The following is a 27,561-nucleotide window of genomic DNA, read 5'->3' as shown; positions in this document are numbered from 1 at the left end:
ATGAACTGTATGATCCAAACGTTTGTTGCATAGCTTGCTGGACTAAAATTTGGTGTAAACAGGATTCTCATCTGATCTGTTAGAGTCGGGGGCCACAGCATAAGTAACATATATGTTCTTTAGCTAAGAAAAAAAGTAGTTACCTAAAAAGCAGCCCACTATAAGTATAAGGTTTACAATCCACTGATTGACTTACTTTTTAGATAAATGAGCATGTTCAAAAGTGGTATTAACTTCTTTAAGAAGAATGAACCTAACAGTCTTGTTTTTCTCTTGACAAACTTGGACTGAGCACTTCCAAGCATCTAATGAAAAGTAGATTTTTGTTTGATGAAAAAAAGAACATTTGGGCAATTTTATGCACAAAAGAGTGAGGCTATTTTCCCGCTAAGGTTAGACTTTATGAAGCCTACTTTTACTGTTATTGGCCATGAGCCTGCTGTGGGCAGGGACTGAGTTCAGGGGTGTTTAGAGAGATGAGCAAAGGAAATAATCCACAGCTATATGCATTGCATTCGTAAGGGTGTGTGATGCAAATACTTTTCAAAAATATGTTTATTTTAATAATAAGGCAGCTGGCATTATCAAGAAAATCCCCACACTTTGCAAAAATGCATACTGCAAGGTATAGGTAGCATACTATCCAATCAGCTTTCGGTGAGCTGTGTATGTCTGATGAACGGGTTTCAGAAGAACTCTCTTACAGCTTTGCAGTCTGTTAGCTTGGTGGCTAACAGAATACAATGAACAATAAACATAAATCAATTCAGTTTTAACCTGTGTGAACCGAACTTAGAAGTAGTTGATGTCTTGATGTCTTGTTCAGATTGTTTGGGTGGAGAACTAGAATCATAAAATAATGTTTGAGCTTTGTGTACTTGATTCGCTTTTTGTTAAGGCTGAAATTGCTCACCACTGATATCAGTCTTCCTCCCACATTACAATTTCTCCTTCTTTCTACAAAGGTTACAATTGCTGATAACTGCGTCACAGAACCCCTCCTCACAAAATCAGAATTAACCCTCTAAAAAAGGTTACATTTCCAAAATAAAATTCCCAAAAACCCATAAAAATGTGTTACCGAAAACCCATTCTCAACACATTATATTTTTAGGGACTTTGTCTCTCACCCCTTGACTCACATTGGCACATTGTGACCACAGTACAATTTACACACACATGGACACACACACGCACATTTGAAGCAACCACTTACTCAACTATCACACTTTTGACAAGGTTGATTTGAGTCACAAAGCTCACATTTATCCCAATTAGCACTTGATTTTGGAGTTGGTAGATGGTGATATTGACGGCTTTGGTAGGAAGCACGAATCACTCTCTTCACTCTTTCAATTTCTTCCCTTTCGTTCCATGTTGCATTTTTTACATACCTCCTTTTCTACAAATTTTCTTGTTGGGTTTCCTCGCACATTCCTTGGATATTCTTTTGACTGTAAAATGAATGGAAAAACTACAAAATAACATAGAGCTCTGGAACAGAACCCATGTGACATGCAACAGCTGAGACTCTTATTCTCCCTTTTCCCCTCATCCCACCCATACTAGACTTTTATCAACAACAAGAACAACAGAGGACCTGTTAAAAAAGTAACTGGGGTGTTGCAGCAGAAATATTCTGAAATGGTGGAATGAATTTGCTGCACCTTGGGACACAAGAAGCCCATATTCACATGCACTTCTATTTAAGACCCATTACAGCAACACAGGACAGAGATTGAACTTTCCCAAGGTTTTCAGCCTTTTTTTGGCATTGCCCATTTGATATTTGGAGCATGTATTAGTTCAAGTTCATTTTGCTGTGTGGCTCTCCTTTAAGTGGTCAATAAAGGATACCGTTTAAGGAGTCAATATCCAGAAATAAAAAAAATTAAAAAAACTTTTAGGAGTCTTGCTTTTTGTACATCCTTATGTTCTCCTTTTTCTGGCAAAGCACTTGGTAGGAAACAAACTGGACAAATGAAGGAGAGTAAAGGGTCTTACATAGATCAAGCTGATGCCACAGGCTTCTCATGTACCAGACAGAATATTTCACCAACCCTACAGAAGATCATTCACTTATGAGGCAAGCTACTATTGGTCATTTCCCCAGAACAAGTCAAGACAGTGAGGGTAAAAAATGTGCATTAGGTATTTCCAATCTGTCTCTTGCATTAGATTTGCTTTTCTTTCATATTTAGTCTTATTGAGGAGTCATTTAGTTGTCAAAAGAGGAACCTCTAACATTGGCATGGAAGGGGAGAGATGATGAAAAGACTAAGTGGAAGATCTAGTCAAGATGTAAGGCTGAGCTAATGGACACAAACACGGCATGCGCCAGACAACAGGTCATGCTCCGCTCAAAAGAAACAAAAAAGTGACAGAGTTTCTGAGAGAGGACAGAAGGAGTGGGAAGCAGAGACAGGAGAAAAGAGGACAGTTTGGATTTCATACTCGACACACTCACCATCCTCTGTTGGAACATAGATGTTTAGGTAAAGACAGTCTTCGTGCTGATCCTGTATGTATGTTGTAACTATATCCAGGTTAAAGGTGAACCATATTGGCATCATGATTTCTGGGACGGCATTGTGAATATTTTGGGGGCAGACAGGGGCGAAGTGTGTTGCGTTCTTGATCCCCGACCAGGAAGAAGGTGGCTCCGGGGGCATGAAGCGCTTCTCTCCCATGGGGGGAGCGGCGTAGGGGACCCCCAGATACTGGTCCACCGGCCCCAGGATCTCACTCGGCAGGGGCACCCTCACTCCGCGGAGTTTCCCATACTGTGTGTTCACAGTGGGGTGATAGTTCTGACTTCTCAGGGCTGCGAAGCACAAACAAAAGCTTAAAACCCACAAGGACACGCTGAAATTGGTGCAATTGTGGACACCGTGCCAGTTCTGCAAGGGGAAACGATTTCTCCTTGGACAAAGCCACATGATCCCTGTGAGCAAGAGCGAGCCTAGGTGACCAACATACAAGCTGGGGCACGCCCCTTAGCAAACACTCAGGCTTGCCGCTAACCCCTGTAATCCAACCTCTGGAGGGGCAGTCATCAGCTGTGATATAGAAGCCCACCAGCTTAAAAATGATGACAAGCAGCCACAGTTATGCAGGTCCTCACTCACTCTCCCCTCTGTGTGCTTGTCAGATCTTCCAGCCAGTGCTGCAAAAGGAAGAAGACAGGAAAATTAGTGCAAGCTCCCTGACAACCCACCATTTTTAGCCAGTCATTATTATTGACTCTTGGAGTCCTTTTCTGTCATAATATTAAACAGTTCACACATGATGCAGCTCTTTGTGCTTTCATGAATCCATAATATAATTAACTGTGCTGCAACCTGCCAGGTTGTGCCTGAAGATGCTAAAAAGATAACTGGTATAGGAAAGGCATAAACTGTCAGCAGGTAGTTATTTTTTACTTTATACCAATTATATTGCCTTGCATATTCATACCCTTTGAACCTTCCCACATTGTGTCACCTTACCACGACAAACATCGATATATTTTATTGGGATTTTATGTAATACCCCCACACAAACTAGCACAGAGTATCATTGTGTAGTGGCAGGGAATTGATGGTGAGTTAAACAAAAAATACAAATCTGAAAACATTTAAAACACATTAGTGGTGCCCTATTTCAGTACAACCTACTGCCTTCAAAAATCACCTAATTAAGTAGTTTCCACTTGTGTATAATTTAATCTCAGGATAAATGCAACTATTCTGTGAATGCCTCAGAGGTTTATTACAGAATTAGATTTATGAAGTGGATGACTAATAGTTGTCAAAAGTTTATTCCACACGAGCTGTGAATCTTTGCATCTCCTCTAGAGTTTCTGAGGGCCACATTGTTGCTTTTCTTATTAACATTCTCATTGGACAGGCTGTAAGTTTAGGCCAAGGAGACTCTACGTTTGTTAACGGGCTATTTCTATTTTAGTAATAATGTCTTACAATCTAACCCAGCTTTAAGCCTTCAGAACTTCCATTTGTAGTAAGCCATTTAGGGGTCACAGCAAACACATGAAAGAAGGTGTTCTGTTTTGATGAGACCAAAGGTGAATTATTTGGCGTACCACAAAATTTTGTGTGAGGTGAAAAAACGAACACTTTACATTCCCGTGAACAAATAATTTCTATGGTGAAACTTGATGTTGGCAGCATTGTGATGTGGGGATCCCTTTTATTAGGGTCCAGGGAAACTAGTTACAGTGGATGGGAGGATGGACAAAGCTAAAGGAAATCTGTCATAGGCTGCAAAAGGCTCAGTGTTCTTATTAGGTCACAACACTGAACAAAGCCAAAATGTCATGGTTTAGATCAATTCAAATCAATGGTTAGAATGGCCCAGTCAAAGTCAGACCTAAATCCAATTACAAATCTGTGGCAAGACAGGAAAATGTATCATCTTGTATGTCACACTATATTTTGCATTGTAAGGAATTGGGATATAAACACAGACATACATACAGGGGTTAGACAATGAAACTGAAACACCTGTCATTTTAGTGTGGGAGGTTTTATGGCTAAATTGGACCAGCCTGGTAGCCAGTCTTCATTGATTGCACATTGCACCAGTAAGAGCAGAGTGTGAAGGTTCAATTAGCAGGGTAAGATCACAGTTTTGCTCAAAATATTGAAATGCACACAACATTATGGGTGACATACCAGAGTCCAAAAGAGGACAAATTGTTGGTGCACGTCTTGCTGACGCATCTGTGACCAAGACAGCAAGTCTTTATGATGTATCAAGAACCACGGTATCCAGGGTAATGTCAGCATACCACCAAGAAAGACGAACCACATCCAAAAGGATTAACTGTGGATGCAAGAGGAAGCTGTCTGAAAGGGATGTTCAGGTGCTAACCCGGATTGTATCCAAAAAACATAAAACCACGGCTGCCCAAATCACGGCAGAATTAAATGTGCACTTGAACTCTCCTGTTTCCACCAGAACTGTCCGTCGGGAGCTCCACAGGGTCAATATACACAGCCGGGCTGCTATAGCCAAACCTTTGGTCACTTATGCCAATGCCAAACGTCGGTTTCAATGGTGCAAGGAGCACAAATCTTGGGCTGTAGACAATGTGAAACACGTATCGTTCTCTGATGAGTCTACCTTTATTGTTTTCCCCACATCCGGGAGAGTTACGGTATGGAGAAGCCCCAAAGAAGCGTACCACCCAGACTGTTGGATGCCCAGAGTGAAGCATGGGGGTGGATCAGTAATGGTTTGGGCTGCCATATCATGGCATTCCCTTGGCCCAATACTTGTGCTAGATGGGTGCGTCACTGCCAAGGACTACCGAACTTTTCCTGAGGACCATGTGCATCCAATGGTTCAAACATTGTATCCTGAAGGCGGTGCCGTGTATCAGGATGACAATGCACCAATACACACAGCAAGACTGGTGAAAGATTGGTTTGATGAACATGAAAGTGAAGTTGAACATCTCCCATGGCCTGCACAGTCACCAGATCTAAATATTACTGAGCCACTTTGGGGTGTTTTGGAGGAGCGAGTCAGGAAACGTTTTCCTCCACCAGTATCACATAGTGACCTGGCCACTATCCTGCAAGAGGAATGGCTTAAAATCCCTCTGATCACTGTGCAGGACTTGTATATGTCATTCCCGCGACAAATTGACGCTGTATTGGTCGCAAAAGGAGGCCCTACACCATACTAATAAATTATTGTGGTCTAAAACTAGGTGTTTCAGTTTCATTGTCCAACCCCTGTATATCATGGAATCATTTTATACACCGAAATGAATTCTAAGCTTTTGACTCATCAAAGTAGCCCACCTTTGGCAGATATAACAGCTGATTGTATCACATTCATGGCATTCTTTCTACAATAGAAATCAAATATTCTTCGGAAAGTTCTTCCCAAATCTGTTGCAGATAGTCCACAAATGTGTCACTTGTAGGTTGCTTCGTTTTCACTGTTCTGTCCAGTTCATCTCAAACCAGCGCGATGGGGTTCAAGTCTGGAGACTGAGCTAGCCACTCCGTGTTTTCAAGCTTACCATCTTGTTCTTCTTTTCTGAGGCAGTTCTGGCATAGCTCCGATTTATGTTTTGGGTCATTATCTTGCTGTAGGATGAAACCCTGACCAACTAGATGCATACCAGGGGGTATTGCATGGCAGTACAAAATGCTGTATTAGCTGTTTTGGTTATAGGTGCCTCTCACTCAGTACAGGTTATTGACCCTGGAACCAACAAACCAGCCCCAGACCATCACACATCCTCCTCTATGTTTCACAGTTGATGTCACACACGGTGGAACCATCCTTTCGCCTACTCAATGATGTACAAAGATTCTGTGTAATAAACCAAAGATTTCAAATTTTCAGTCCATCATACAAACTTTCATCCTGTCTCAGTAGTCCAATGTTGGTGTTTCATGGCTCAGGTAAGCCTCTTTGTCTTTTTCTGACTTTTAAGTGTATATACACTTTCTGTGAGCTTGAGCATCTTAAAAATGTTGGCCTCTAAAATTTTGATCAGGTTTGGCATCAACAGATGTAAACTCTATTCAGCTGGCCTAAAATATCATGAAAAAGTCAGATCCGTATATTATATAAATGTATTACACATACTGTGAAGTTTCTTAAGTCTTTATTTCTGGTGACTTTCATGATTATGGTTTACAGATGACGAAAACCCAAAATTCAGTGTCTCAGAAAGTTAGGACATTTAATAAGATCAATAAGGAAAGGATATTTTAAGTATAAATGTTAGGCTACTGAGAAATATGTTCATTTCTATTCACTCAATACTTGCTTGGGCTTCCATTTGCATGAATTACTGCATCAATGTGGCATGGCATGGAGGGTATCAGCCTGTGGTTCTGCTGAGGTATAATGGAAGCCCAGGCATCCTTCATTGTCGGATCTAGCGTCTCTCATCCTCCTATTTATAATACCCCTTAGATTCTCTATGGGGTTTAGGTCAGTATGGCAATACCATGGTCATTGAATCAGCATTTGGTACCTTTGGCAGCGTGGGCAGGTATCAAGTCCTGCTGAAAAATGCAATCAACAATCCCATAAAGCTTGTCAAGAGAAGGAAGCATGCAGTGCTTTAAAATTTCCTGGTTGAACGCTGCGTTGACTGTGGACAGAAAACACAGTGGACTAACACAACAAAATGAGATGACACCCCATAAGTGGAAACTTCCCACTGGACATCAAGCAACGTGGATTCTGTGCCTCCGCTCTTCCTCCAGACTCTGTGATCCTGATTTCCAAAAGAAATGCAGAATTTACTTTAATCTGAAAAGAGGACATCCTTGTGGGGGGTGTCAATGTTCTAGTCATCTATCAAATCAGCAATCTTCTCTATGATTGTGTAGCATTCTGACCCAGACTTTCACACCAGGAAAGTCCTTTGGTCCGCTTGTTTGGTTCAGAGCAAAAGCGGACTTTTTTTTTTGTTTGGTGCGATTTGCTTTCACATTGTACTTTTTGCAAGTGAACTATTACTTGTAAACAAAGCCATGCGGGTGACAATCATTGCTCCCATTACAGACCCGGAAATTTAGGAAAACAGCTGTAGTCGTGCTCTGTTCTGCATATTTGTGCCGGTATTACAGCTGCAATATTTTTGTAAGCGTGAAGAGCAGCTCATTCAACACCGATTTTGCGACGTTCTATTTCTAAGTTTGGAACAGCGTTGGAGAATGAGTGCTGAACGCCGAAGAAGACGGTGTGCTCTGTAGGCCCGGACTCACTTGCCCAGTGTTGCAACAATCAGCTGGCCAGGTATGATTTGAGTATAACGTACGCATTTGCTATTGGCTATGGCGGCTTGTTAAATCCAAAGAGACGTACGCTTTCTGCAGTTGGTTCAGATTGGGGCCGGTTCGTATTCAGACCATAAGCGAACCGCACCAGAGTCTGTTTGGAAGCGGACCGAGACCACCTCAAAAAGTGGGTCTCGGTACGGTTGTTTGGTCCGGACCAGGGCTCGCTTGAGTGTATTCACACCTGCACAAAAGGTCCGGACCAAGGGGGAAGCGAACTCTGGTCCGTTTAAAGCGGACCAAAAGTGGCAAGTGTGAATACACCCTTACAGACCATTTAGAAGCTTAGGAGACCTTTGCAGGTGTTTTGAGTTAAGTAGCTGACACAATGAGTTTCCTATATTTAACTTTTTCACAATTTTCTACATTTCCTCAGATAGTGAGTTTAAGGTTTTTATTATCTGTTAACCATAATCAAAATTACAAGAAATAAAGGGTTGAAATATTTCACTCTATGTGTAATGCATCTATATGAGTCTCACTTTCTGAAATGAGTAAAAATGATATCACTTATCACAATATTCGAAATTTTGATGGTCAAAATATTTTAGATGTACCTTTAATATTCACATGCACGGCGTTAATACAGGTCCTTCTCAAAATATTAACATATTGTGATAAAGTTCATTATTTTCCATAATGTCATGATGAAAATTTAACATTCATATATTTTAGATTGATTGCACACTAACTGTAATATTTCAGGTCTTTTATTGTCTTAATACGGATGATTTTGGCATACAGCTCATGAAAACCCAAAATTCCTATCTCACAAAATTAGCATATCATTAAAAGGGTCTCTAAACGAGCTATGAACCTAATCATCTGAATCAACGAGTTAACTCTAAACACGTGCAAAAGATTCCTGAGTTCTTTAGAAATTTCTGAACGAATAGGCTGTTCCCAGAGTGCTGTATCAAGGCATCTCAGTGGGAAGTCTGTGGGAAGGAAAAAGTGTGGCAGAAAACGCTGCACAACAAGAAGAGGTGACCGGACCCTGAGGAAGATTGTGGAGAAGGGCCAATTCCAGATCTTGGGGGACCTGTGGAAGCAGTGGACTGAGTCTGGAGTAGAAACATCCAGAGCCACCATGCACAGGCGTGTGCAGGAAATGGGCTACAGGTGCCGCATTCCCCAGGTCAAGCCACTTTTGAACCAGAAACAGCGGCAGAAGCGCCTGACCTGGGCTACAGAGAAGCAGCACTGGACTGTTGCTCAGTGGTCCAAAGTACTTTTTTCGGATGAAAGCAAATTCTGCATGTCATTCGGAAATCAAGGTGCCAGAGTCTGGAGGAAGACTGGGGAGAAGGAAATGCCAAAATGCCAGAAGTCCAGTGTCAAGTACCCACAGTCAGTGATGGTCTGGGGTGCCGTGTTAGCTGCTGGTGTTGGTCCACTGTGTTTTATCAAGGGTAGGGTCAATGCAGCTAGCTATCAGGAGATTTTGGAGCACTTCATGCTTCCATCTGCTGAAAAACTTTATGGAGATGAAGATTTCATTTTTCAGCACGACCTGGCACCTGCTCACAGTGCCAAAACCACTGGTAAATGGTTTACTGACCATGGTATCACTGTGCTCAATTGGCCTGCCAACTCTCCTGACCTGAACCCCATAGAGAATCTGTGGGATATTGTGAAGAGAACGTTGAGAGACTCAAGACCCAACACTCTGGATGAGCTAAAGGCCGCTATCGAAGCATCCTGGGCCTCCATAAGACCTCAGCAGTGCCACAGGCTGATTGCCTCCATGCCACGCCGCATTGAAGCAGTCATTTCTGCAAAAGGATTCCCGACCAAGTATTGAGTGCATAACTGTACATGATTATTTGAAGGTTGACGTTTTTTGTATTAAAAACACTTTTCTTTTATTGGTCGGATGAAATATGCTAATTTTGTGAGATAGGAATTTTGGGTTTTCATGAGCTGTATGCCAAAATCCTCCGTATTAAGACAATAAAAGACCTGAAATATTTCAGTTAGTGTGCAATGAATCTAAAATATATGAATGTTAAATTTTCATCATGACATTATGGAAAATAATGAACTTTATCACAATATGCTAATATTTTGAGAAGGACCTGTACATGTCATTTGAAATTTAAAAGGCTAACAATTACTACTTCCAAGCAGTACTCTGAAATTTCGACATTTCAGGACAGTGATATTGCAAATATGATTGTGATATGAAATATTATGCAGCTCCAAAAACCAAAGATTCCTTTCTTTGCCACTTCACAAATACAGTGCTTTGCGAAAGTACTCGGCCCCCTTGAACTTTTCAACCTCTTGCCACATTTCAGGCTTCAAACATAACGATATAAAATTCAATTTTTTTGTGAAGAATCAACAAGTGGGACACAATCGTGAAGTGGAATGAAATTTATTGGATGTATCAAACTTTTTTAACAAATAAAAAACTCAAAAGTGGGCGTGCAATATTATTCGGCCCCCTTGCATAAATACTTTGTAGCGCCACCCTTTGCTGCAATTACAGTTGCAAGTCGCTTGGGGTATGTCTCTATCAGTTTTGCACATCGAGAGACTGAAATTCTTGCCCATTCTTCCTTGCAAAACAGCTCGAGCTCAGTGAGGTTGGATGGAGAACGTTCGTGAACAGCAGTCTTCAGCTCTTTCCACAGATTCTTGATTGGATTCAGGTCTGGACTTTGACTTGGCCATTCCAACACCTGGATACGTTTATTTGTGAACCATTCCATTGTAGATTTGGCTTTATGTTTTGGATCATTTTCTTGTTGGAAGATAAATCTCCGTTCCAGTCTCAGGTCTCTTGCAGACTCCAACAGGTTTTCTTCCAGAATGGTCCTGTATTTGGCCACATCCATCTTCCCATCAATTTTGACCATCTTCCCTGTCCCTGCTGATGAAAAGCAGGCCCAAACCATGATGCTGCCACGACCATGTTTGACAGTGGGGTATTATAAATGTGTGTTCAGGGTGATGAGCTGTGTTGCTTTTACACCAAACATATCGTTTTGCATTGTAGCCAAACAGTTCGATTTTGGTTTCATCTGACCAGAACACCTTCTTCCACATGTTTGGTGTGTCTCCCAGGTGGCTTGTGGCAAACTTTAAACAAGACTTTTTATGGATATCTTGCCACTCTTCCATAAAGGCCAGATTAGTGCAGTGTATGACTGATTGTTGTCCTATGGACAGACTCTCCCACCTCAGCTGTAGATCTCTGCAGTTCATCCAGAGTGATCATGGGCCTCTTGGCTGCATCTCTGATCAGTCTTCTCCTTGTTCGAGATGAGAGTTTAGAGGCACGGCCAGGTCTTGGTAGATTTGCAGTGGTCTGATACTCCTTCCATTTCAATATGATTGATTGCACAGTGCTCCTTGGGATGTTTAAAGCTTGGGAAATCTTTTTGTATCCAAATCCGGCTTTAAACTTTTCCACAACAGTATCTCGGACCTGCCTGGTGTGTTCCTTGGTCTTCATGATGCTCTCTGCGCTTTGAACAGAACCCTGAGACGATCACAGAGCATGTGTATTTATACGGAGACTTGATTACACACAGGTGGATTCTATTTATCATCATCAGTCATTTGGGACAACATTGGATCATTCAGAGATCCTCACTGAACTTCTGGAGTGAGTTTGCTGCACTGAAAGTAAAGGGGCCGAATAATATTGCACGCCCCACTTTTCTGTTTTTTATTTATTAAAAAAGTTTGACACATCCAATACATTTCATTCCACTTCACGATTGTGTCCCACTTGTTGTTGATTCTTCACAAAAATTTTTAATTTTATATCGTTACGTTTGAAGCCTGAAATGTGGCAAGAGTTTGAAAAGTGCAAGGGGGCCGAATACTTTCGCAAGGCACTGTATGCACTACTTTATGTAAGCTATTACATAAAATCCTATGTGGTTATATTGTGACAAAAAAAGAAAGGTGCTAGTGTTTTGAATACTTTTGCAAGGAATGTATGTTATAACCACAGGCATTAACAGTATGTGATTAAACCCTGAATTGTGAGCCAATCACTGAAAACTAATAACATAATAAAACTTTAATGTCCTGTTTAATGTCACTGAGGGTTTCTTCTCTTCATTTTCCCTTTTTTGTATGAAGGGGCATACTGGAAATGAAATTTAATCTCCCCTGTTTTCTCTTACATGTTTATTATGCTTTGAGAAGAACACAGGAAGGGGCAGCGTGATGGGGCATCTAGCTGCAGGTGGCACAACTGCCTTCAGTGAATGCGCTGTACAGTAAATGCTAATCAATAGTCCCATGGTGCAAGCAGTGGTGCCAGGACTAACAGCTCCCCCATACTTGCTGATCAATTTTCAATTTCTATGGCTTAGGGTCCCCCTCAGACTAACGTGCCTGTTGCTGAGTTCCCTCTAATAACCACAGAAAAGAAAATCCAGCATTTAGAGGGCGATATTGCATTCCAAAATGACTGTGTAAATGATTTATAATGTATCAACAGCCATTGGAGAGCACGTAAGCAGTGAGAGAAGCAATCTTGACGCCCCTAAAGGGGCTGTTATCGCTGCAGCAGCGCATTGCCAGATTACCTGCTGGTGGCATATATACTCTCAGTTTTAGATAAAAAGCCCTCATTTTATTTGCAATGCATACATATATTTTGGTAGTGCTGTAGATGATTCCACATGCACCGATACCTCTGTAAATGGAATATTTGTCATGGACAATATGACTTAGAGAAGCCAACAAAACCAACACCTGCTATGTTATAATACATGAAAAGCCATCCATTTCCAATCTGAGGACTACAAGGCATGAATTGCTAGGGGCAAAGGGCTGACAAAGCTTTCAAAATGCTAGAGAAGTCATACTGACAAAGTGCCTCCCTGGCTCAGTGGGATTCCTGTCGCAGAGCCAAAAAAAGACTTGTAGACTTTACTGTCATATCCTAGTGTTCAAAGGATTACGCACAAAAGCAACAAAAACATTTAATTCCTGCTTATGTCTGTACAATACATGAATGGGAACTAACCCAGAACCCCAGCATTTTTATGGAACACGGTTCAATGTGAAAAGATCTTCAAACTACAAAATAACAGTTTGTCACAAAATATCACCATCACAAACACTACAGCACTCATTTTCCTTGGTTAATATTTATAGGAAAATATTTGTATAATGGCTAAAATGGCAATGACAAAACTGATTACGATTAACCCACATTTTTCAGTTTCTGTTTCTATTTTTCCATCACACAGTGCCCCCACCATTCCCTATGAGCTTTAGCTCCTTGGTAATTGAGGGCAGCTTGAATGCGTCCAGCTTGGCACATATATTATTGAAATGCAGAATGTGAATGCGTGACACCAAATATTGCATTTAAGTAGTCCTTTGCGACTGCAATATTGCACACACTGATATCAGGATAACGACAGCAGTTAAATGTATTGTGCAGATAGATTATTCACAACTGCAAATTCAAAGCAAACCATGCATTTAAGTATAGAGAGAAGAAGTCTTTCAAAGAGCTCCCAGTGAAATTACCCCTAGGCAAATCCATTACCACGTGTGGCCATTTCACCCCCATTGGTTAACAACATTATGTTGTGTTAGAGCAACAGCATTCCAAGCAAGTGGTATCTTTCAAAATTTAAGGCAGGGAAGAGTGTTGGACAAAAAGCTGTCTATATAAATATCTTTACAAAATGATGTTTAGAAAATAAGGATTCTCATTGTTTGCATTGGCAAACATTTGCATTTATACAGTTAAAACCAAATATATTAACTGTGTAAAAAGACACTCAACCTTCCTTTCTCACTGAATTACATTACATTAAACAAACCTTTCTGCTTCAAATCAGTTAATATTACCAATCTACAAAGACCAGAATATTGAGAAAGATAATTTTTAACGAATACAAGCAGGCCTAATTCTGTCAAAGTAACTAATGCTTGAACATGTGACAACTTCTGAAAACAGTCATCTGAGAACAAGTAAACCTCTAAATGCAAAACTAAAATTGGAAAACTTGCCTAGAATAAACACCCCAGTGTTCTACCACCTATGATCTTCCCCGATTATCCTGAACTATAAATGTTATGTTGAATCAACCCCTGCTTTCATCTAGATTATGTCCCCTGTGAAAAAACACTGCTTATTTTAAGAATACTATAAATTCAGATTATGCAATTATTATTAAAGTATAACTAAAACCATGTGAATATCAGCTAGCAGTCCAGACTGATAATATGCTACTCCATAAAAAAGGAAAAACGAGAATGAACGGCACTGAAGGACAGAGAGGGTAAAATTACAATAGCACCAAGAGTGCAAAAACATTTGTTTTAAATCAACGAGAGATCTTCTCTTCAGTTCATATGTGTCAAAAGAAGAGACGATGCAACGCAGTGGTCAACATGCTCCTTTCCCTTTTCTAAAGAAACAGCTTTCAAAATTAGCACATATTAGTAATAGGGAGGAAACTTCAGATTTAAAGATTAATTTGCTATTTTCTCTACTCTTCTCTATTAAATATATTGGTGATATCACTCTAAATTCACAGAACTAATATTTTTGCAGTTTAGTTTATCAATAGCAGATTTGACTGAAATTGATTTTCCACAAAAGATTGCATTTTTTTTGCTCTACCCTGCATCTATGCTTCCTTAAAATGCATCTGAATTATGCATTTCAAGAAATGTTATCATTGTTTTTGCAATCAGTCATGGTATTTTCAAACCTTTAGGCTGCTTGTTTTGATTCTTGAATCCAACCAAATATTTTAGATTGCCTAAGGAAACTGTTGTCTCAACCTAACAATGTGGTTTTAATGAGTAATCCTCACATAAATGCAGTAAACAAGCAAGAGAAACATAAGAGGCTCTCTCTTTGGCTGAGGGTTATCCTTACCCTTTCCCCCACCACAAACCCCGTCCTATTGCACTTATGTCAGGTAGTAGTTTAAATATTCCTCTGAGAAATGGGACACTCCTTTTTAAAGCTAATGTATCATCAGTTCTCACAGAAACACACAATACTTAATGTGTCTTCATGTGGTATATAAACGTAATCAATCGTGCAGCAGATGATGGCATACAATTATTTTTATAGTTAATGCTTGTTTTATGCTTGTAAGAACAAAAAGAAATGCCTAATGTAAGTCATCCAAATACATCAATGAAACACAAACGTAGTTGTTGAGTTTATGTTCTTTGACAATATACAGTGGGTCTAAAAGGTAGGAGCCAAAAAAAAACAAAAAACTAAGAACTACCAAAAAACTGGTTGCATACGGGTGCAAACCCTTAAACCAACACCTTTCTGAAGCATCTTTTGTTTCAATTTCATCAGTCGGTGTTCTTGAATTTTTAACTACTATACTGAATGTGATTAACTTGAAATACAGTTCAACTGTCCTAATAGGAGTTTCCTGAGATTTTCACAATTGAGCAAATGGATCTCTCTTTACATAGGTATCAGTCAATGGAACAGTACAAAAGGTCCCACATCATTATTTATTTACAAAAATATAACAAAGAAAATGATACATACTTGTAAAAATGTGGAACAGAAAAACCACAAAAACTGGAAATGTCTCCTAAAGTATTGAAAAGACAAGGTGAAAACTACTCAAGCTAGCTGCCAAAAAGCCGGCAGCAACAATGCAGTACACTCCATTTTTCTAGGCTAAGAGTTAGGGTTCAAAAGGTATGTCTGTCATGTTTTGCGGTGGTGAAGGACTAAAGCGGCATCAGGACATTGGCAGGCGCATGGCGCGTGGATACATTTTAATGGACAGAGCTAACCTTACAGGACAGGAAGAGCAACACAGGGACCAGGACTGAGAACCGGACAACAGCTGGACAAACAGGTGGATAAACAAGATGACCCGACAATGAGGAAATGGAAGACACATACCTAAATACAACTGAGGATGAAAGAACATGTGAAACAGGTGAGGGCAATCAACAGAAATATGACACAGGTGTGAATCATGATAATGTCTGGCACAAAAACAACACTGGGCATCACCAAAAGAAACCATATCCACAGTAAAACATGGCAGCCACAATCAAGCTCTGTGGTTACTTCGTTAGATGCAGCTGAGGGTTAACACAAGGTGGATAAAATACAAACAATTCCAAATACTTGTCAGCTTTGACCCAAAATCTACTGGTGTCTGCTGAAAACAACAGTCCCTTGTAGCATCGTTCCAGTCCAAACGCACATCAAACTCCACATAAGACTTTATGAGAGAAAAATCAAAGTTTTGGAAGGGCAAAACCAGGGTACAGAACTAAATTGACTAAAATGTTATAGATTTGGAGAACTTTTGCGAAGCAGAGGCAAATGTTACAAGTCAAGATGTGGGATGCTGACAGACTCCTTCCAAACAAGATGATATACTCTTACTTCAAGTTACTTCAACTAAGTATTATTTTTAGGCTGTGCACAATTCTTTTATTTGCTTCTAATGGATTTGTTCGTGCTTTATACAGTATATATTCCACTTTACATGTGGAAAAAATATTTTGAAATGATTTATCATTGACTGATTAATTAAATCACAAAAGCCTAACATTTTAACAGTAGTGTGCACACTTTCAAATCCACTTTATTTGAAACAGAAATGTTACTCTTTTGCATTTTTTTGTACATTTTGCAGGATTGAAAATAATCCAAACTAATCATTTTAACGGTTGTTGTGATGGTAAAATACATATCAAATTTGAAAAATATGTTTTTGTTTTTTTTTTTTTTACAGTTTTGATGTTCAGAAGCAGTATGAAAAATTACCTCTGGTTCCTAGGAACCCCTCTTTCTCAGGACATGAGCTGGTTCTTACACATAGACACTGTTTCGAAGAAGGCCCCGTGGAGACTGTACTTCCTGCTGCAAGTCAAATTAAAACCTTCCAAAAGAACTGCTGATCATCTTACATTGCCATTATTCAGTCTGTCTTGTGTTCATCCATCACTGTGTGGTTTGGTTCATCCACAAAACAGGACAGGTCCAAACTACAACAAACTAGGTCTGCAGAGTAGTTCATCAGGGCTGACCATACCCCATCCAGGACTTGTACAGCACTAGGGTCAGGAAAAGGAGAGTTAACATCTCTGCAGACCCCAAACATCCCGGACATAAACTATATTTAGACTTTTACTTTCAGGTCTCCATAACAGAGCGCTGTTTGCATAAATCAGTCGCCACAGAGACCGTTTCTCCCCCAGGCCCGTCTCTCTGAACATAATGAACACCTTAGCTACTCTGCTGTGAAACAAAAATAAGCATATTTACACTATCACAATCTGCCTTTCTTATTTTCTTTGCTTAATATTTCCTCTTAAGTATATATATATATATATATATGCCCACGATGGACTAGCGACCTGTCCAGGGTGTATCCCGCCTCCTGCCCATAGACCTCTGGAGATAGGCACCAGTTTCCCCGCAACCCACAATGGAAGAAGTGGTAGGAAATGACTGACTGACTGTATATATTTATACTTAATGTATGCTATACTCTGAAACCGAAGTCAAATTCCTTGTTTGGGCACATAGTCTTGGCCAGTAAAGATTATTCTGATTCTGAAATATAAACACAGTCTGACTAAGACGTGTGAATTGGGGAGCTATGGGTTATATTCAGCCTTAGTCTGTGGCTCTGCTTCCTCTCCCCTCTGGTTAATTTGCAAGGACCCGGTAAAAAAGAGTAAACACTTTATAGTGACATTTGCTTTGTTTCACTTTGAATTAAGATCAGTTAGATGTTATCTATTATGGGTTCAGTTGGTGAAAGCGCCCTATATTGATCCCCTGAGCAGAGAAAAATGCATATCAACTCAAGGCCTTCAAAGCTACATACTATAAATCTATAACTATACATATACGCTTGCATTTGATGGTCCATTCGAATTTCATCTGAGGCATTTTCTCCACACAGCAGCAGCATATGTGTGATAACACTAATTTCACTCAAACATAAACCATATTGGGTCAAACTTTCTAATCAGGACAGAGCAAGGACACAGGACACTGTGATGAAGTGTGTGTATTTGGAGGACATGGCACGGCACAGAGGACTTCATCAGTCTCTTCACAAGCAGCATCTCAGAGGTCCTCTCTGCTTTGATCTCCCTACCTGCTGAAGCACTGCCAAGGGACGAAACAGCGAGAGGGAGAGACTGCATGAGCTCTCCCTCATCATCTCAGATGTATTGATCGTCTCATCGCCGTGGCCTTGCAGCCCATAATAAATACAACTGGGTGATGGAGGTAGGAGGGGGGTGGGGATGTGAGGAGGTGGGGAGAGGGGAGTAGAGGTGGGCGCTGTGCTGACTCTAAATCAGGTTATTAGCCCTTAATGCAAGATGGCACTCCAACAAGTACATGCCATTAAAGACCCTCCTCCCCAATTCTTCAGTGCCTGATTAATGGGACATGTTGAATTCTGCTAGTCCAATTCCTATTCATCATTATTCAAAATGGCCCCACTGGCACAACACTTTGGATGTCCCCTAACTGATCCCTTATGCAGCGGAAAATGCATAGAGTTCAGTCCTCTTTGTACACATACTGTAGCAGAGCCTTTATTCTCCTACTGCAGAGAGAACTGTGCATTGCAATAAAAAGTCTGAGCACACTGCCAAATGTACTCCTACGCCCCAACATCCCTTAGAGAGAGGCTGAATGGACTCTGATAAAAAAGGAACAAATAAGGGTTTCTGAGTAGATGGAGCATCTGACTCTCCACACTGTTATTATAGTAACTACACAGCAACAAAGACATTCGCAAAGCCACATTAGTGCTCCGTAACATCAAACTTCAAACGAAGCAAGCTATCCTAACCTGAGAAGATGTAATCACTGATTATAATCAAAATAGTTGCTGTTATTGTTAGCCAGGTAGAATGTCCAATTACAGAAAAGATGACTGAAACCATGAAAAAACAAACAAAAAAAGAAAATCCATACATTAGTCACTGGGGGCTGAGATCGTGTGATATTAAGAGTGTACGATATTTCTTGTCAAAGTGAAGTGTGTGCTTCCAGTTGCCGTCAGCATGCGACTTCATCTGGTAATGTAAGTAAAACATTTATGCTTTAAAATAGCCCCTATTTTGTCTTTATTTAAGACTACTATTTGGAAGTAAGAAAGGAAATAGCTCTTGAGTTGTTGTGAGAGGTGAATAATAAAGACCTCACAAAAGGTGAAGTGCTGTCTGCAAGGCTGACAACACTCCACTTCACCCACTTTATCTTATTTGTGTGGTAGCATTTACGGTAATTGGTAAAAAAAACAAGAAACAGCGCAGATAACACATTATACCACCTTTAATGAGCCTGAATTGTATTTGATTCGTCTCTAGTTTAAGACTAAAATACAGACTGATCCTACCTGAACTAAGTAATTCTGAATGCTGAACATAGATTCTTTACAACCCAGTTTGAGAAAACATTAAATGTTTCTAATGCCTTTTAAGTTGTAGAGCCTGAGATGTTAACAAGTCATTTTTGAAGTCCAAGTCAAGGTCTTCCCCTCAATCCCAGTTAGGCCTCTAAAAACTGAAATTAACATTTTGTCGTCTGCTGAACACAATCTGCCTAAAACACAGAACACATTTCAGCTAATAACTCAAATCATTTTTCTTAAGCCTAATTTAACAAATGAACATTTAAGCTCTGTATTCTATATTTTTAGAACATTAAACATGTAAAAAAAAATTATAGGAGAAGGTATAATACTTACCCCACTAGAAATCCTAATATGCATTTAATGTAAAACAAAATAGCCAAAAAGAGTTAACCTCAGATGATGTCAAATTTCTAAATATATCAAACAGTAAGTGGTTTTATTTTGATGAACTGGAAGTGTCTTTTTAGTAACTTAAATATGAGACAACAAAATGTTGGTGTTAAGTCAGGTTTTATCATGTACTGAAATGACCCAGGGTTATTTAACACTGACCATGATATTGTTAGATCAAACATGAGAAGGATGTTATAAAATATTGGTAGCTCACATCTTGCAAATGTTCTGGGTTGATAAATAAAAAATGCACATCTTCGCCATATTAACTGTGAATGCTTGCTTGATGGCAACGTTAAATAAAAACAGACATGCTTGAAAGCTGCTATTAAGTCATTTTAATATCAGATACTGACATCACAGAGAACCCAAACATCCTTAAACCTACTTATACTTTACAATTTGACAAGCTTAAAAACCTCAGTACAGAGACTGTATTGGTCATAGAATACAGAAGATGGTTTGCGATTTGTGAAACCTTTAGTCTGTTTGTGAAAGAAAAGAATAAGATTCTGAGTTTTTCCAAAAGTATTGCTAAAAACTTGTCATTTTTGTTAAGGCAAATACAAAGACGAAACTATTTAAACACCAAAAGAAATGCCAACAATGCAATCTGCTGTTATCCGACTGCAGTTCTGCTCTCCAAAGACACCTATCCACATCAGGGCACAGCTTCCATTTTAGTTTAGCTTGTGACAGAATTGCTCTTTGAGATCTGAGTGTAACGAGGTGATGTGAAAAACATTTTTCTAAACTGCTCTCTCAAAAAAGTTAACTTTAAACATACGTTTCAATATAGGAAAATCAATGATAAATGCACATGCATACTGCACTCCTTGTGCTTGAACGCATTCTCTTTTATACTTGATGAACAACGGTGTGCCACATTAAATCAAGGTGATTGGCATGTTTCAGAATCAACATTCACAAAATGTCAAACTAAACTGCAGCCTCATAAAGGCTCCTGCTGAGAACGAGTGCCACTACTACAGAGAAGAATGTGGGCCTCCTCGTCCTTTCATCGTACTTTTTCATCTGACACTGGAGAAGTGCAGTTATTATTACTTAGTAGATTTTGGCAGAAAAGTCAAGGACAAAGGAGTAGCACCTTCTGATGGCTAATCGCTGGAATGTTTCTGATGTATTTTTGAAAAATATAAGATGGGGTGAGCAATGGGGGTACTGCTGCTTTGGTTGCATACTAAGCCGTGTGTCTCCATTTTATTTCTTGGCCACTGGTTAAAAGCTGGCATGAGTATCATTACCGGCCAAACGGACAACAAAACTCAGAGAGGGGAGTTGGGCAGCCGGAATAAAGACTGATTTGCAGGTGAGCACATGTTGAGATGAATTATTTGGCTGTGCTGCCAATAAATAATAGCCTCTCTCTTAACTGCTGACAATGCTTGAAGCAACTGTTTTCTCCTTGTAGCTAAAATGATAGGGACAGATTTGATCTAGAAGCCTTGAAGCTGCAACCAGAGCCAGTGACCCATTCTTGCATCTCTATACTTCTTGTTAAATGTGTGCTCATACTGAGTAGGATACCAACTTTCAATAGCAATATGTTGTTTAACAATTTGTGATGCTGCAAGGACATAAAACAAAATCTAACCAACTTACAGTTAAAAACTGATAAAGACATTTTAACAAAAATTAATTATCCTAGCCTTTATAGATCTATGAAGATTCTCATAAGATGTAATTGCTGATAAAACTCAAAGATGGTAATCACTCAAAAAGGCCAAAGGGATTGCTTGATTGCAAACGTAAATATATTTAAGATTTACACATGACTTGGTGATATTCAAAGCTTCCACAGTTGCAACTGCAGTGTGGGGCTTTCTTTGTGATGCAGTGATAACATAACAAGGCATAACCAGCTTGATCAACAGAAGTCGGCATGACTCTCTGATAACCACGAAGCAGAAGACAATGATACCTTCAGACAAGGTGTTAGAAATGGCTCTGACAGTAGTCAAACGGATACCTTTACATTTTATACAGAATTTAGCTTTGATTTCACTCAATTTAGTGTTACTAACATAATGAGTATTTTTGCATAAACAGATGTGTTAAAAAAGTATATCATGGTCAGGTGAAAAAAAAGGGAAGAGAGTCTAGGTGCACAGTATTTGTTTTTCTAAACATTGTTAATGTTCCTAAAATAATACTGGGACATTTGGTATTACTGTCTGCTAACAAAAGGTTTGTTAATAGGCACAAGTTAATTGGACCTCTTTGAACTACTCATCAATTTCATTGGTCTACTGTTACCAGGCAAAATGTTTCTGGCGGCATGAAAAAAAACAAAAAAAAAACATGCATTAGCCGCACTGTTGTGTAGGCCGCAGTGTTCAAAGTGTGGGAAAAAAGTAGCGGCTTACAGAAATTTACGGTAGTCCATAATGAAACCTCGACAAGCAACGCATAGCAGTCAGTCAGTCAGTCAGTCAGTCATTTTCTACCGCTTCTTCCATAGTGGGTCGCGGGGAAGCTGGTGCCTATCTCCAGTAGTATACGGGCGAGAGGCGGGGTACACCTTGGACAGGTCGCCAGTCCATCGCAGGGCCAAAGCATAGCATTTTTTGCCAATTAATGTCAATTACATTGTGATTCCTAAAGAGCTGAAAACAAAAAAACATGGCATGTTTGAATCATATGTATGTACGCTATGAGAGGAGCAACAGAGTGTGCCAGGCTGTCTGAGTAATACAGTGGATGGTTGGTCAGAGTTTAATGCAGGATTTAAGGCAGTGTGATCTCAGTAAATTGTGGATTTATGATTGCAAAATTGCACAAATGTCCTTTTGTATATAATTTTTAGACAGAATGGTTGAGCAACAAATTTGATTATGCATATAGGATGTGCCACAATAAACAAACAACCGGGTAATATATAATTCCAAATATGATGAGAAACACATGAGCTGCAAATTTAAATAAAAATTAGTTTGAACATGGAACTTATGACTGATTTTGAAGATACAGTGGTGCTACTGAAGGGATGTCATTAGCATGCAATCCATATTATGAGCCAAATCACTGCTTGCCTCGCACAACTTTATTGTGCCAATACCTATGTGCTCCACGTGCTGCTGCTACATCCTCCATCTTGATCCTGGATTGTTTGCCCTGTTTCTCCTGTGCCAGGTACACAAAGTTGCTACATAATGCTTCTGTGTGCAACATCACCCAAACAGAGTAGTCTCATGCAGAGACTACTCTGTACAGTTACAATGTTTTGGAACTTTTTCTAACATTATAAAGGTCAGGCATAAGCAAGAGTCAATAAACTGACCTCTTTTTAATTGCAAACCCAGAGACTGATTTATACCAGTGTTTCCAGGTAGTTAGGGATGGCATGCCTGTAATTCTGAAATTCCTGGTGGTTATGGTGGCGGGGAGCCCAGTTAAAATCATAATGGAAGTTGTTGTACTTCCAAGCAGATGGCTGTCCAAGAAATGAATTGTTCATTGTTTTTTTTTGTTTTTTTATTATAAAGTTGCACATCATGTTTCTAGCAATGTTACAATATAGTATTCGTATTATTGACTTTATTATGTCAATAAAGACTGGTTTTGAGTGCTCAGCATGTTTTGGCCATGGGGTGGTTTAATTCAGTTTTTTAAATTCAGTTTATTTAATTTTTATTCATTTATGAAATTTATTCTTTTTTAATATTGATTCATTGGTCACTGGGGCAAGATGTTTAGAATCAAACATTTTTGATATACAAACTGTTCAAATGAATTAAAGTTGTATTCAAAGGTTGCACTGTACTTGTAATGCAAAATTTAAAGGCGAACAAAATAATGGTTATGGTTGGTTGCAGCAGAGGTGGCTTTTGGAACTAAAATTTATGTTTTTTTTAACAGGGCATGTTGACTGATTTATCATAGATCAACAACACACTCATCAGATGGAGTGAATCCAGATAATGACGCTATAATGTATAACCTGCATCATACATATTGTATTTATATATTATATGAATGCATGTAAATGTTATATCTTCTGATTCTTTGTAAAATTTGTCTACATCTGTTGTGAGGTAAGTTTTTAATAGATCTGGTGAGTAGGATCCACTCAAGCATACCAAGAAGAATTCAGCTGATATCTCAAGCTGCTCTTCTCATCTACTCAGCTGTGAGGACAGCACGTATAACATGGCAGCACAAACATCAATTTCTGGCTTACAGTGGAAAGGAGGATGGATTTTTTCAGCCTAGTGGGATCTTTCTTTAATAAAATTCAGGCAAGTGCAAGGAATCTAAACAGTGTTGTCGTGGTATTGCTCATATAAAGCGAATTGAAAGTTTAGAACTGTCATCTGAAAATTTAAAACATTTATTATTCCCCTAACTCTCTTGTCAAAATGATGCTTTAAAATGAAGCTTGTTAATACATCTACCTTCTGACTGATTTTGAGGGAATCACTCGGGTTACGTTTGATTTTAATCCTGCACTCAATGTTCAGACTACACCAATGTGACAAATGTACCGGCCAAATGGAATCAATCGAACACTGATCAGAGTGGATCAGTAAGAGCAATCAATAGAAAGGAGTTGTGAAACATGTTTTTCCTAAAGCAGATAATAACACCTAAAGAACATACAGTGTTGACCTGAAGATTTTCCGAGAGCTAATTGAGATCTGGCTGGATATAACAAAAGAGAATTGATCGCACAACCATGGTTACAAGTTCATTGGTACTACATTACAAAATCAGCTTATATGTCTAATATTGACTTTTTTCCTTTTGAGTGAAAGCAAAAGAAAATACCTCAACTGGTATCAATTACAGAAATGCTTTTAAAAACAGGTTACTCTGCTGACTTATGATGGGATAAATGGCCCCATCAAGCAAGAAAAAAAATTACTGATTTTACTTTGTCAGATCTAATAATGGAATTATGTGTGTAATTTACAGTGTAGTGCGGTGAATCTATAGCCTGGCTCATGCTTTCTGGCAGCTAGGCAAGAGTCTGCATTGAAGAAGCTAATACAGAAACAAGGTCCTCACTCTTTGCCAGCCCTTTGAAGAGCTCATTATCATTTGGAAACCACTTAGCTGTGCACCAGTTCAAAAAGCAGCAGAGCCATGCATTCACCACTTTCATCCATTTGCATGTTTTGTTTATTTTTTCCAAACACAAATTAAAGATTAAAATCAAATTTTACCTCCCAAAATGGCAAAAGAAATAACCGATACAAAAACAAAGACATCATAAATACATATATATAGATGTACCGAACAATCTTCCAGAGATCAGAATCTGCCATGAATCCCTTTATTGGCTCTGATCACTGATTGGTAGGTCAAATACTTTAAAGTCAGATTTTTTTTATGCTTTAAAACTAAGAAATCCCACTGCCTTTTAGTCTGTAAATGCATTAACAGGGATTAGTCTTACTTCAAAAATAATAAAAAAGAAAACAGAAATCGGCATTGGCCAGGAACAGATGAAAAAAAATCAAGTTGCCACAGATTGAACTCAGCCGGCATTTCCTTGATGAGTCTGACTCGTGACTGGGTGGTTAGATTCGTATCTTTCTCAATTTACTGATGGCACCGAAACAAATAACTCCCACCCTTTTCAGTAGTCTATAAATACATGATTTTATTGGACTCAAAACTACTACCTTAATCAAAGAACCTGCAGCACATTTTTTTTCTTTTTTTTGCATATTTGTCATTTGAAGAAAAAAAACATAAAAATCATCATAATAATAATTGTAATGTTAGGATAAATATAGGGTAATGTGTAATAGATATGTGTATGTGCTCACAGGTGCACACACGCACAACAAGTGCTCCATTCAATGTGAGCTGAGTCTTTCAGTGGCCTAATGAGCTAAATAAGATATTAATTTAAAGCAAGGCGAATGCTGCTCTTTGTTAAAATTGAAACTTTAGCTTTATCATTCAGTGTTAAAAGCCTCTCATAATCCTACGTACACAGAGCAGAGATATGACCCAGATGCTGCCTGTAGATTTAATGAGCTAATAATGCATTATGTGCCTCAACGTTTGTTGCAGTAATGTGCAAGCTGCGAGATATTTCTAATTCAGGTAAAATATGGTTTCAGATCTGGACTGAAGGAACATAAATTAATTAAATTGCTCAGATCTGAAAGTATCGCAGCGTGCTTTAATACAGCATGGTTGCTACTGCATCACAAAGCGCACTTTGGCTATACCATTAACTCTTCCCTTGAGAGATACACTTAAATATTACTTGTATGTTTTAAACAGTACTAAATCTGAACGCCTTTAATTGTGATTGATCAATTAAGTTTGGATGATGTTTGAAAAAAATGGAGTGTTCATAATTGCAGCAATGTACAATAAATCTATCTAAGGTTTCCGTTCCCAGACCGTGATTAGTTGGCTTCCTTGCAGACTGTTCACAAATGCCAAAAGCACAGAAGTAAAATGATGTTATTGACATGCAAATACCTGGTAGTTATGAAAAAGGTAGAGGTGCCAATGTGCACTGTAGTGTAACAAGAAGAATTTCTAAATTAAGGAGCTGTTTAAGGAGCTAGTGCACCTTAAAAAGGCAAAAACCCAGAGAATCGATTATATGAACAGAAAGAATGTGCATGTTTGAACTGTGTTAATAAAAGCATGATGGACTCATAAACATGAGGGCATCGCACACATGGGGTATGTACAGTGTAACTGTAGCCTAATGATAGAAGATTAAATGAGGTCTGTCCACTGTACATGAAGCCAGGAGTTTTATTGGATAATTAAGTTTTGAAAGAACCAGACTTTGATGTGCTTTTATCAAAAGGTCAACAGTAACTACCAATGTGAGCCGCGCTTGATTACTATGTATATCACAACATCAAAAAAGATGCTGCAGCACTAATGAGTGGCTGACCTTCATCTCCAGCATAAACAAAAACCAAACACATCAAGACTGAGCTGCACGGCATCTATCAGCCAATAATAAGGGGTATTTAAAAATTCAATCACACTTTATTATGCAGAAGGACTATTTAACATATAATCTTTGACATTTCAGAAAAAGATGATGGTTTGCTGACGGAAGATTTCTGATCTCAGGAAGGTCAAATAAAGATTTTCAGTACTTATACAATGAATACAGAGCAGTGTAAATTGAAATTGGTAAAATGTAGATGAAAATCCTAAGTGCTTTCACCTGTGTTCAATAACATATTATCTATGCTTGGAAATGCAAATATGATTCAGGTCTTTCGATCCTAACTCATCACATTGTAGGCTCCTTCAGAGGTAGGTAGGTTTTCAGGAGACATAGAGGGAATACTGACTGATATCAATAACCTCTTTTGAACAATGGCCTAATCGCAATTATAACTTTTTGCATATTTATCATCTAATGTGTGCTTGGAGTTCAAATTTAGGGCTATGTTTGAATGTCGGGAAACAAATGAGCTTTGAAGAATAGTCAAAACTGTTTGGCTCTTGTTGATTGAAACTAGGCATTTGGCAGATTTTGGTTTCAGGTTGTAGCAAAGTTTTTTAAAGTTTTTAAGACCACAAAAATATTCTGTTAGGAAAGAATAATGACTCTAGCCTGCCCTGTGGATGGTGAGAGATCACTGCCAGTCAGCTGGATGAAAGAAATCCATTAAACACTACACTTATCTTAAAAATAGTTGGCAAATTATAACATTAAAAAAAAAGATGCTCCACCTATGAGTCCTATAATGACTTAAAAGTTAAAGTTGGCAAGCTCAGAGTTATATGTCTGTTATGCAGCTGACAGCAGAGGTAGCTAAAATGATCTCGTTATTTCTGTGAAACTCTAAAAAGAGCAATAATTCTGCCCACAAAGCACTGAAAAGCTGGTGTTTTATGTCTATGTATTTCTATAAAAAATTTATAAATGTTATAGATAACATTATATCTGTAAAAATTAAAGGTGTGCACTATTAAAATGCTACATCATTTTGAAGTTAGCCTAACAAAACACA

The 27,561-nt window shown here is 38.9% G+C and overlaps 1 protein-coding gene across 2 annotated transcripts in view; it reads right to left on the bottom strand.

Annotated features, from left to right (window-relative positions):
- The window catches only part of nlgn3a (neuroligin 3a), a 247,027-nt gene that overhangs the window by 193,872 nt on the left and 25,594 nt on the right, over positions 1-27,561 (bottom strand). Inside the window, exons 2-3 of one of the 2 annotated variants that reach the window (XM_047353716.1) lie at positions 2,468-3,166; positions 1,395-1,454 (exon numbers count right to left, since the gene is read on the bottom strand). In XM_047353716.1, the coding sequence (XP_047209672.1) occupies positions 1,395-1,454; positions 2,468-2,939 (532 nt within the window). In that variant the 5' untranslated portion in view covers positions 2,940-3,166. The remainder of the gene's footprint in view (positions 1-1,394; positions 1,455-2,467; positions 3,167-27,561) is intronic. The other variant, XM_047353717.1, reaches the window with a different exon arrangement.

This window comes from Girardinichthys multiradiatus, chromosome 23 (genome assembly GCF_021462225.1).
Source record: "Girardinichthys multiradiatus isolate DD_20200921_A chromosome 23, DD_fGirMul_XY1, whole genome shotgun sequence".
NCBI lineage: Eukaryota > Metazoa > Chordata > Actinopteri > Cyprinodontiformes > Goodeidae > Girardinichthys > Girardinichthys multiradiatus.
This window is presented reverse-complemented; position numbering and strand designations above follow the sequence as displayed.